Source organism: Acyrthosiphon pisum, chromosome A1, assembly GCF_005508785.2.
Source record: "Acyrthosiphon pisum isolate AL4f chromosome A1, pea_aphid_22Mar2018_4r6ur, whole genome shotgun sequence".
Taxonomy (NCBI): domain Eukaryota; kingdom Metazoa; phylum Arthropoda; class Insecta; order Hemiptera; family Aphididae; genus Acyrthosiphon; species Acyrthosiphon pisum.
The window spans coordinates 159,679,024-159,691,776 of NC_042494.1; the positions used below are offsets into that span (position 1 = coordinate 159,679,024).

The following is a 12,753-nucleotide window of genomic DNA, read 5'->3' on the forward strand; positions in this document are numbered from 1 at the left end:
CCCCAAAATGTTAAGAAAATTTAAAAATTATTTTAATGGTCTATGATAGTCGCTCAAAAAGTCTTAAATTGTATTTAAAATATTTAAAAATGTACTACCTATACAGTGGCTTGCCCAGGAATTTTAAATGTGGGAGACCATTTTTTTAAAAAATAAACAAAAGAAAGCGGATAAGTGGAAGTCACTCTGCTGTACAGTAGGCTACAAGTGGATGACTGTAAATCAAAATTCAATGATATATATCATGTGTGTAAAAAACTGTTCTGAGTAAAGACAGTTTGGTAGCCTAGGATACTGTATATTATTAGATTTATATTGTTGCTATTAATATATTATATAAGTACATTTTTAACTACTAAATCATTTTAGAAGCTATAATGGTTTTACAATGGTTTTTATTTTTTTTTTATCCTGGATACAAATATATCATTGAATTCAAGTTTAATACAATCCATTGTACATTGACCCACTTATAACCTACTATACAGCAGAGTAACATCCACTTACCACTTAATTTTAAGTTTGATAAATTTTGTCGAAATTAAAACTTTAAATATTTATTAAAAAAATTGTGCATTTGTATTTTTAATATTTTTCAACTGCTATTGCAAAAATATATTAGGGGCCGTATATTATATTTTCATGCTTTTTGACCAAACAAATAAAAATGTATTATTATATATTATATAAAAAAAAAAATACAATATAAGAAAATTCCTACATGAGAAATCGAGTGAAAATATCCAATGATGTTAAAATTTGAACTTCAAACGCTCGTAAAAATTTAATTTGACTTTCCGGTAAAATTTTTTTTTAGATAAAGGTAGACAAATTTATGAGGAATCTTGTATTCAATTATCAAATCTTAGATAGTTAGATTTAAAAATAAAATTTCTTATGAATTTCTAACTCAAAATAATTTGCACATTTTCGTAATTTTTTCGTAATTGGTCAAAATTCGAACTAAATGCTTATAAAAAAAAATTGTGACTGTATTTATATATTTTTCAACTGCTATTGTAAGAATATATTAAGAACCTCGTATTAAATTTCAAGCTTGTTGACTCAACGAATAAAATTAATAATTAATAAAAAATTAATGACTCTAAACAGCTGTAAAAACTAATAAGTGGTTTTCTGTAAGTCGGCAAAAAAAGACAATAGAGGGGATATAACCCCTAACCTCCCCTCCTGAGCACGCCACTGTACCTATAAGTATTAATACTTTTCAGCTATCTATCTGTGGTAGTTTGTATTTAATGTAAAAAAGTGTAAAAGTTGATCAGCCCCCCCCCCCCCCCCCGAAAAAAAATCCTGGCTACGTCACTGGTTTAAAAAAGTTAATACCTAGTTATCCTAATTTTTATTTTAACTCTGGTAAGTTAAAAGTTATAAGGAAAATTATAATAAACTAATTAAGTTATTTATTTTTTAATATATAAATAGGCAGTAATATGGTTTAAAATAATAAAAAGTAAATGTTTATGCAATTTGGATCATTAATAATAATTGTATTATATTTATTAGGTATTTAATTAGTTATAAGTTAATGTTACTTGGATTTGATTAAAAGAAACTCGTTATGTTAATATAAATAAAAATTAGTTGAGTTAAACAGTTTAAATTTAATTAACTTAAACTTTTTAACTCGTTATGCTCATGCTTGTTATGACATAGTATACATTGTATTGTCTTTTTGAATGGCAAGTGATTTAAAAATATGTATTTTTTTTTGTCTATAGATATTTTCAAATTTAAACGCAATAAATAATATACAATATAATAAGTACGGTGTCTTTAGTTTACCAAGGGTATAAAATATAGGTTAATATTTACTATTTACCTATATACAGTGTATAAGTCTTTAAAGTGTTATATAAATATGCTTATTTAATGTTGGGAAATTTAAAGTGTTTATGGGTGAACGTTGTTAAGTTTCTTTAAACAAATAACAATCAAAGTGCAATAAAATTCATTATACTTGGTGTAAATTGACCGTTGAATTATATTTTATGATAGTTACAACAACGTGAATAGAATCAATTTCTTTTTTTTTATTATTTAATCAGGATTTGGAACAATCTAATTTTAAACATTGTTTTTGTTGTGTAGGTATAAAAAATGTCCTTAACATCACACGACAACGATGCGATTATTCTTTTGAAAAAAAAAAAACTCGTACCTATACAATTTACGTGATGAGATTGTTGTATTGATTTTTTGACGTTGTATTGTAAATTGTAATTAGAAATAAAAATAAAATACAGCAATTAACATGACGTGTTGTACATTTTACAAATTGCATTTAAAAACCAATTTCGTTCTATATGTAATTACGACCGAGGTTACCAATAAATTATGGACTTTGATATTGCTATCAGTATAATGTATGTGTACTTATACGTTGAATTCATATTTTGTTTCACGTTGGCACCAACGTGTTAAGCCCCGCCGATCGAACACGAGGTATTACAGCATGAACTTTACGTTTAGATCCCGTAAATCGTATCGATAAGGGCTGCACAGCGTAATAATAAATCGAGCGATTTGTGTGTTCGGTGGTGGTTTTTTTTTATGCATAAAACGACTTCGGCGAAAGACTGCGACAAAAAATTCGTAATTCGGAAAGACCATAATATATTGCGATGCTTCAACGTATATGTACACACGACCGGCGTGTGTGTCGCGTAAAGGTTCTACCACATTATTGATATTAAAATAGCCCGACGATTGTGTATAACGTCGTGCGAGTATAGGACGAGAAATAAATCGATAAATGGCAGTAATAAGTACGTCATTTTTTGGGTACACATTCCGTTTTATTTTTTATCAATATAATATTATTGTTCGAACCGTAATGCGCCATAGATATTCTGCGATGTAGAAGACTACCTATATTATGATGACATATATAACGTATATTATATTCTACTAGGTGTGCAATTGACTGCATAACTATACGGATAACTAACAAATTACCTTGTTAAAGTTCCTTTTTCTCGTATCAATAAATTATTTTAAACACTTTTTAATTTATATTTTAAATATTAATAGCTTTTACAGGGGAAAAACATGCTCACTCTCGTGATTGCTTCTAGGAATGAATTTAGTCAAATTCTGATTTCAGTAATTTTTGAAGTATAATAATTGTGTACCTAATGTTAATTTAATACAATTATTATATACATCCGAATCGATTTGTGAATTTTATGTGTATAATTAAATTCACTATTATGTAGTCTTATTTTTAATCAAATGTAAAATAAATAAATGAAAACACTAAATTCGCATTGGTATTAATTTAGACTTTAGAATAAACAAATACCTATAACATGTTTAAAGCAAAACATTTTGACAAACCCAAATATTTTATTTGGACACAATAATTAACTATTCAAAAAAGATTATTTTGATACACCTTCTAACCAAGAATCAATTTTGAAACAAAAAAATAGTAGAAGAACATAATAATCGGGATCCAATAAATTCGGATATTTTGGAATCAATTTGAACAAGGTAAGTACCTACCTTATTATAAGTAAAACATACATTTTTATTATACTTACCAGTTGTAGGTGTTTTGTATTTGTCACGTTGCGCAGTCAACCACATCCAAATGATAAAATTGTGTTTTGATATTAATTACTTTACCTGGCTTAGTTGTATGAATAAAAAATAATATATTAATTGTGGTACATCTAACCTACAACCTGCCTTGTTCGTATTGCTTTTACCAAACAAGAACAGTGAACAACTTTTTAAATCTGTGAACATTATTATATAATATTTTTAGACGATTAGTATTTAGTGGATATGATTTAAAAGAACGACTTGTTATAAATACCTGCAGTTGAAACAATAATATGTATTGAAGAATGATTGCGAACGTTTTGGAAGACGTTATAATTGCACAGTGTAAGTAATAGTGTGTAATTATTACACACTATGAGGTAAGTTAATAGTTCCTAAGCCGGTTTTAATTAAAAACGTTATGACGTCTAAATGTAGTCTAAAAACTTAAAATGTAACTTGATACATTATACTAGGTATATTATTATGTAATTACGTTTATTAAAATTTGACTTATGGTCTTCAGGTATTTAGGTAATCATAAAATAAATAAATTATTGTTTCATTATTATTTTTGTATTTTACTTTTCACAGACAAAATAAACTAATTTATATGCATTATATTACAGATTGTTATTCGTATAATATATAATATTATACAGTATAACAATCACTTATTATTTATCTAGATAAGCCCAATACTGGATGTATTGATTGTGTAAGTCGAGTTCTAAGTTAAAATATTATATATTATATTAGATAGGTATCAAAGTAGTTGTGAAGGGTATTTTTTTTATTGATTTATTTTGTGTTTTATAATTATATATTAAAACATCATATAGGATTATTCCGTATAATGATAACCACTTGTTGGTCATAGGAATTTACACCCGGGACACGACCACCGGACTAGTCTTCCAGCCTTTTCTTCTGAGACTTGACGCGTCTGACCCTCGGACGTTCGGAAACCGATTTCGAGCTGCGGGGATAGTCTCCGAACTCTTGACCATCATAGTTCGTGGATGGACTCTCGACGTTCCGAAAAACTGGCAGGTCCTCCTTAGCCTGTGACATCTCTATTGGCCGTTCACCTGTTCTGGCATTGTCTACTTCCAGTGCTACGTTAGCAAGTGCATGCGGACGTGGACGTGGGTGGCAGTGTTGTTTCTGTTCCTCAGCGGCGGTGGCGGTGACATCGTCATCACCACCATCGTCCGTCGTCGGATTCATGTCAGCCGCTCTAAGCGGTGAAATGTGCCACTGTCTCGACGCTCTTTCGAGTCCTTTGTTGGTGATCATTTGTGTTACCATCCCTACCTTATTCTCATTGATCGCTCTGTACACCTCAGCAGACTCTTCATCGACAGCTAGGCACATAACCTGCAAAACGGCGTTTGTAAGCGAACATTTTTATTTTTTTTATACTTTGCAGAGACACTCATAATATCGATATACGTTTTTATGCTTTTGAGAGATAAAAATGAATTCCTCATTCGCGTTGAATTCCCGCATGTATTTGTTTCTGCACATCCACACGCAACCCCTTTGCCATCTAAACCGGTTACACTATGACAGAAGGTTGCGTGGGGATGCGCAGAAGAACCGATTTTCGTCGGGCCATCGAGTGTTCTCACGCTGTACTGAGAATAATAATTTAACTTTTAATCGCCTTAAAAAAAAAAAAATCATATATGAGTATCTGTACTTAAATAATATATATACCCGCCGTTTGAGAATTGTCTATAATATTATCGTTCGTTACATACATTTAGACATTTAGTAATTAAATAAATATCTAGCTATTATATATTCAGAATAAATTTTAGATAGATACTTATAGTTAACTGTATAAAGGATATTGTTAATCGAATTGACATAGAATAAATATACCAATGTTTAGAGCCTATATAAAATGTACAGTGATTTTTTTTTCAAATTTTAAATTTTTTTATGACCCATCTCTACAAAAGTAATATAAACATCTTGCACAATGCACATTTATCGTTTATTGCCAATTATTGAAAAAACCCATGTAAAATTATGCGAAAATTAGGTGTGTTTAAATACGATACTCCGAAATCACAAATCGTTTGGAAAATTATTAAGGGAAGAAATCATTTGCAACTAGTGAGATCATCGAACAGGTAATAAGCCCTATTTAGGATTTCCATAAGGTCTGCATTTGCTGACGAGATCTGAGTTTGTTTTGAAAAAAACATTTTACGCTTAGACATTGAATTATATTTTCATCACTTCTACTCCTTCCTCCCCCTCTAAGTTCTAACACAAACACATACACATTGAAATTATTGTTTTGACGAAAACTAAAATTATTATATTAAATTAAAGATATTATAGCGTATGATTGATTTATATATAGTTAGCCCTTTTGGCGTAATCAAAAATTATGACGCTGCGTTTTATCTTTCGGGCACGTATTTATTGTATTAATTAAATAATGTATAATTATTATCGTCATTATAATTATATACCTCGATCTTACCACCGAGCACTCTGTCAGCGCGTGTTCGTACCCAATTTTCATTTGAATGGCCTTTGACGGTGTAGGACGTTATATTATATTATATTTAGACTATACAAGGTGATTCACTATAAGGATAAACACATAACGTTGTTCCCGCTTTAAGAATAACTTAATCAAATTCTGATTGCTAAAATTTTTAATATACTTATGAGGCCACTGTATTTAAAATACCATTTTAATTGATCAGTCTCAATCCAAAACTTTTTTTTATTTTAATTTGATAATTACCATTTTTTCATGTAAATTGTTAAGTTAATTGAGTTGTTGGAAATTTTAAACTATCTAAATTTAAATTCAAAAAAGTAGTTTTTGTACTAATGATGATAGATTTGAAAGATATAGAGGATTGAAAATTACCAGAAATTGTACCTAATTAAATATTAATCTAATAACGTTTTAAAATGTCTAATAATTGTCTGAGGTTAATACGGAGGTACCTACTAGATAAAATATTACATATGTTATATTTTGCATTATTTGTGTTATTTACAATTATTTAACTATTATCTTTACTAAATACATTTTAATATTTTAATAACTAAATCATTCAGATTTTGATTTAAATATATAAAAATATTTGAAAAAATTATCTACTTAATAATGTATATTTAACAAATTTGGTTATAATTTAAAAAAACGTTGTGAAAATCGACACTGAATACTCCTAAATGATATTAAAACATTGAAAAATTTGAAAAGATGGTTTTTAAGTGTTTAATAACAATTAAAAGGAAAATAGTGGTGAGAAATGAACATGCTAGTTGAATAACTTTGTATAACAATTTTAAAAGCTTGTTAAATATGGGATACATCGTGCAGTGCAGTAGTATTAATTTAATATAGGTACATTTTTTTAAAATTAATTTCAATACTAAATATTTTAAAAATCATTTAATGAATAGTGAATAATAGTAAAAATATTCAAGAAATATATTTAAAAAATATCGAAAAGGTCAATATTTTGCAAAAGGAACAATCGCAAAGCGACATAAATTATAATAATAATAATATAATAATAATAATTGTATATAATAATTATATTTATAATGTTATGATATAGTAGTCACCATCGTCATAATCACAAGTAAATAGATTTTTATAAGGTTTTGTGGGGGTGATAATAATATTATGCACTCGTGACGGAATGTAGAAACGCTATAATTATAAATACATATTATGTGTCGAGTTGCACAAAAAAATTGGTTTATACAGTGTACTCTCGGTAACTCGAATCTTAATAACTCGAAATTCTCAGACGATAATAATTAAAATCATAATATTATAGCGGTTTTATGATTCAGTGACATTCCAAAAATCAACCGTTAAGATGATTTTTTTGTATTACCTAGTTTGGATCGTATAGATTATAATATTATGATTATAATGTATGAGGGGCGTAACCCCGTAACATATTTTTTTTTAGTTTAACCTACTTCAGTACTATCTACTAGTTCTGACATTTATTTTTAACATTCCAGTGCCCAAACAAATTACTCGTGCCACATTCTAAAGGTGAAAAAATAATTCAGGAGGTCGGGCCAATTTGTTTTATCATATTGTCAATATGACGTCATACTGTTCTATAACGTTTTCTTAAATAAGGATTTTGTGTTTTTTTTTTGTTTTTTCAGAGGACTGTATTTCCACTACGAATCTCTAATATAATATTATTATATATAGGTAGCTGGAGTGCTACAGATTATGCCTGGACACATTATTGCGTTGTATTTCGATGGAAAAGGGTTGACAATTTCGTTTTAGAACTCTGTTTTTGAACCTTATGATGGGATTGTTTCCCGAATTTTTTTCGAAAGATACGTCATCAAGTTAATTTTCACACGTTTATATCGGGTATTGTTATACAGCGGTGGAATGCAACGTCATCGCATCGTTTTTCAATAACACTACTAAATAAATCCAATGCCAAGTTTTTATGGTTCGGACATGTTTTTTTTTTACTTTTTAAATTTATTGATTTTTTCTTTCTTTCAGAACATGGAATAATTTATTGAAAACAACTGAACACTGCGAATGCGGCAGTGTATACACGTATCTAATTGAGGTGGTTTACTAACTTTGAATTAAAGTAAAAAAAAAAATAAAACCTAAATGTACCTACGCATATTAGTGCATTTCCTTTTAAGTTTCCGACCGCTGAATATTTTATACGACTTATATTCGTAGTTGTAATAATAACCAAGAAACAATTTATTATTTACGCGGCTTACTAACTCAATATCGTTAGCTGAAATATTTTAAACGAAAAAAATATGAAATTGTATAACTTATTTAGAAACTGTTTAGGATAAACGTCTTAGCAGTACAACTATGACGTGTATGGCGTATGCAATAATATTTACTTCTATACTCTCTATAGGCACTTAAAACTGTCCAAAACATAAATTTCTCGTTCAACTCAAAATGATCGTAAATATGATGTAAAATTACTTTTTCAAGAACGCGAAATATATCAACTTGATCGTCAGTTATTGGTCCGATGAAGGGATATTATTATCATTGTGTCAAACAAAACATGTTTCCTCCGTCGTTGAATGCATTCTCGTTATAAAAACACGAAATACGTGGCCTGAGTGAGTAATTCTCTCTATAATACACAATTGCATTATTATATTATTATAACTCACAATAATGTTGTGTCATATTCTGTCCAAAATCTGTAGGTATTGATTTCGTTGTAAAAAACGTGCAGCAGTTGTAATTAAATGTGTTACCTACATCTGTTGATGAAATAATTATCTTTTTTTTAACGTATTTTATACATATTATTATACCTAGCGGTTGCAGTATAGTCAGTTTTCATAATATATTATTATATTTATAAGTCTATCGGATAATTTGATATAATGCATTATTATATTATGCATATTAAATGTGATTTGAATTTTAATGAAATATTGCATAAAATGTTCTCATTTTTTTTTTTTAACGGCTAATATAGTGCAATCATTATAATATAGCCACAGAGTATTATTACGTATAAATAGGGTATAGAAATAGAAAAATCAAAACTTGTAAACAAATTCACCGAAAATTATTGGTAGATTGGTGAATATTTTTGGTGAGTTATGGCAGCTGAGTTTATTTATTCGTCTGTTGTTATTGACACGTCTGTTAGAAAAAGTTACTGAACAAAGTTTGATTTCAGGAGAAATTCGATATCATCACAAATTATTGACGATTTAAATTATTATTATTATTTGTATTAATATGATTATTTTAGTTTTTTAAATTTCTATTTAATTTTCAATTTTTATTTCAAAGCTCGAAAATATGTCCAGCTTATTTATATACTATATGCTATAGGGTTTTTCTAAATGAATCATCCGATGCCTTGCACCAGACTCCCTAGGTAAATATACTTTGTAAGTAGGTACCTACCACCAAAATCACGAACCACAAATGATCTAGCTAAACAATTAGCGGAGTCTGCAATTACAACGGATATGCATGGAACGAATTTGATGCGTACTGTTCATGCAACCATTAAATAAATTTGAAATATTCTTCTTTTATTTAATATAATATCACAATATTATAATACTACTCTTAACCTAAACACTAAATATTATAATATAGGTAATACAAGCAATCGGAATCGGATGAATCGTTTTGAACGACCCTGTACCACCGTTATAGTTGTAGTTACGATTATACAAGTCGAGATTGTTTTTGAAAATCATCATCGCATTACATATATACTTCATAATTGAATACCCTTTGATAACGTTTGTGGGTGACCGACGTACGACCCCTTCCCCTCACCAAATTCGGGAGGGTTGATACCGCGGTACGATCGCGATACCGTACGACATTATATAGGTGAACGTCTTACTTGGACCGTCGCGAATACCCACAGTATCGTCAGCCCACGGCCGGCGGTGACGACGACGATCGATCTCCTCATGACGGCGTCGGCGGCGAACAAACGTTGAAACGATAATAATATATTATACCTATAATGCGTCCTTGTAATTTCAAGTATAATAATATAATATTATAATGTTATGGCCGACTGTAACACCGAAACGAACAGCAGGCGCGCGCATCAGGTGCGATCGGAGACACGAGAGGTACGGGCATTGCGATCGGAAAACTCGGGTCGTCGTATTTATTTATGCGCGACCGAGACGCCGATGGCTGCAAAACAAAGGGTAAAGTTTTTTTTTTTCATTTCCATTGTCGTCGTAACAATATACATAAAGTACCCATGGAATTTCTAAAATAAAATATTTAAAAATATACATTTTAATATTATTGTTCATCATTTATTTATACATTTGTTTTTTGCTTTTACAATATTATACTGCCGTCGCGCGTCGTTGTCTTCGTCTACGTCGACGTCACCGTACAACGCGTTCTGTTGTAGGTAGTTGTTAATATAATTTTTTTTTTTTTTTTAAAAAAAAAAAAGTGACACGTGTGTTGACATAACGCGTAATGTATGTACCTAATATTATAATAATGTGTATTAATTACGAAAACATTTCGCGCTAATATTTTAATGCACGCTTTGGTTTTTCGCGCGGGCGTTTGCATTACATGACGGGTAATATATAACTTCGGATGGAAGTAGGTATGAAGCTCACCACGCGATCCTTCCCCGGAGAGCGGGCGCCGGTTTTGAGAGGGTTATTGTGAGTGGGTTGAGGGGCGGCGTGGGGTGGCGTGAGAGAGATAAAAGAATGTAACCCAAATATTACATAATATATATGTACACACACATGGCCGACAAATGATCGATGCCTCTGCCAGCACAGGTATATACATGACGAGTAAAAATTGCTGTTCTTTTGTTCGTGTACGCTATTATACACACGCGGACCGCGAGCAGCTGAAAATCATTTGGTTTGACAACCGTTTGCGCACATTTCGTAAAATGTATCGGAAATTTGATAGCTTTTTTTAGAGCACAGGTTTTTAAAAATGTCATCGCACCTTTTACAGATGGTATTTGGTGGTCTGCAGATATTTGACAAAAAAATAGGTATATCAAAGTAAACAAATTTAGTTTTTAATTGTTTACAGAAATTTACTTATAATGTATTATATTACGTAGGTATGTTTAGTTTTAAATATTATACATTAAGCGCATTGAATAATTATTTATTCTTTGCTGGGCCTAAGTCAATTGAAATTATATTGCGTAATACATGATATTAATATATTATTATTATATAAGTAAATCATTTTGACTTTTTTTTTCAGGACACTGTTGATGGTATTTTACAAAATCTTGTTGTGTTAAGATTGATTTTATTGTTCATATTTTCTCAAAAAACTAATCACCTAAATAACCTATTTTGTCTGTACATTTAAAAAGGAAAATAATATTATTAAATAATCTAAATATCGAAAAATATTAAATGATTCAAAGATGAAATAACCATATTATCAAATTGTATGAACACCATTATAGGCGAATTTTTCAGCCTTTATTCACACAGTAAAATTTTCAAAAAACTTCAGTCATAAACCCACGACCATTCTCCCTATATTAATTATATGCTATCTATTTGTATTGTTTTGTATACTATAATAACATAATATGTTATGTAATACGATTTTAATTGTTTTAGACAAGGATGAATTATCCGTACGATAAGGCTCATACGATGATACGCGTAATTCGATAATCGTTATAAATTATTACACTGCCAACGCTGCCGTAAGTACTACCATAACACATTATATGATTGTTGTTGTTATTGTTGTTGTTGTTGTCACGCATTGTTGTATACTATTATGTACGTTTCTTGCCCCTAAAATTCGTAAATATATAATATTACACTGGGAGTATAATTATTGTATAGTAGTAAATGTGTTATTGAAGGACTTAAATAAGAGCCTAGAAAGTATGTAGATATTTTAGGGTGACGCAGAATAACGTGGCATTCAGACGTTACCTATTTAAAAAAAATTATAAATGTGGTGCAAAACGTCGGTCAAGTTTCGTGATGTGATCTTTAACAATGCTGATGTAGGTTTCAAACATAATATGATGTGTTCACACTGAGCTTTTTAATTTTAGATTCTGAGTGGAACGATGAATGTATTGATTTTAAAATGATGTGTGTTTTTTTATTTTTTTATTTTTGTGTCTGTCATCACGGTTTGGGGCAGTAAAACTGCTTCGATTTTCTTCAACAGTATCTTGTTTCATGGGAAAGTGAATCTAGTTGGTGTATTCGGGAGATCAAAATTTGAAATTTCATATAGTTTTCAAAAGCGCCGTGAAAAACAAAAGAAAAATTAAGGAAAAACGGGAATTTTTACGCAAAATCTGTTTTCGAGAAAATTGATTTTGGTTTTTGGTGTAACTTTAAAACAAATGACTGTAGATACATGAAATTTTCACTGGTTGTTTATATTTTTATTTTCTATACATGATCAATTTTTCAAAATATTTTGATTTGTTTTGAGCTGTTTACGGACAATTTCAGTTTCCAATTTAATTAGTTTTTTTTTCTATGAATGTCAATAAAACTTTATTTGTTGAGTAAAAATACTTGAAAATTTAATACAAGGCTCCTACTATATTGTTACATGAGATTTGAAAAATATTAAAAATCCTTAGTCACAGTTTTTTTTTTTAGCATTTAAATTTCAAAAATTGACAA

The 12,753-nt window shown here is 29.5% G+C and overlaps 1 protein-coding gene and 2 long non-coding RNA genes across 3 annotated transcripts in view; 1 reads left to right on the forward strand and 2 right to left on the reverse strand.

Annotated features, from left to right (window-relative positions):
- Window positions 1–4,124: 4,124 nt before the first annotated feature.
- On the reverse strand, window positions 4,125–10,216 carry LOC100163300 (uncharacterized). Its single transcript, NM_001162691.2, has 2 exons — window positions 9,969–10,216; window positions 4,125–4,950 (listed from the first exon to the last, which is right to left on the reverse strand). The coding sequence occupies exons 1-2, from the start codon at window positions 10,038–10,040 to the stop codon at window positions 4,480–4,482; spliced, it is 543 nt and encodes a 180-aa protein (NP_001156163.1). The 5' UTR covers window positions 10,041–10,216; the 3' UTR covers window positions 4,125–4,479.
- LOC115033900 lies at window positions 7,727–9,962 on the reverse strand. The gene is made up of 2 exons (XR_003839249.1): window positions 9,515–9,962; window positions 7,727–8,720 (listed from the first exon to the last, which is right to left on the reverse strand). It is a non-coding gene; the product is annotated as an uncharacterized LOC115033900 (long non-coding RNA).
- A 1,013-nt stretch (window positions 10,217–11,229) lies between the features above and the next one.
- LOC107884055 overlaps window positions 11,230–12,753 on the forward strand; it is a 7,605-nt gene continuing 6,081 nt past the window's right edge. Inside the window, exons 1-2 of the long non-coding RNA XR_001679679.2 lie at window positions 11,230–11,279; window positions 11,713–11,801. This is a non-coding gene — a long non-coding RNA (uncharacterized LOC107884055). The remainder of the gene's footprint in view (window positions 11,280–11,712; window positions 11,802–12,753) is intronic.

What these genes read in the sequence shown, in the direction of transcription:
- LOC100163300 (NM_001162691.2), bottom strand. Translation starts at nt 10,040, where the DNA reads ATGAGGAGATCGATCGTCGTCGTCACCGCCGGCCGTGGGCTGACGATA. An exon ending in GGGTATTCGCGACGGTCCAA is followed by an intron (nt 4,951 to 9,968) that starts GTAAGACGTTCA and finishes GCCGTTTTGCAG; the next exon opens with GTTATGTGCCTAGCTGTCGA.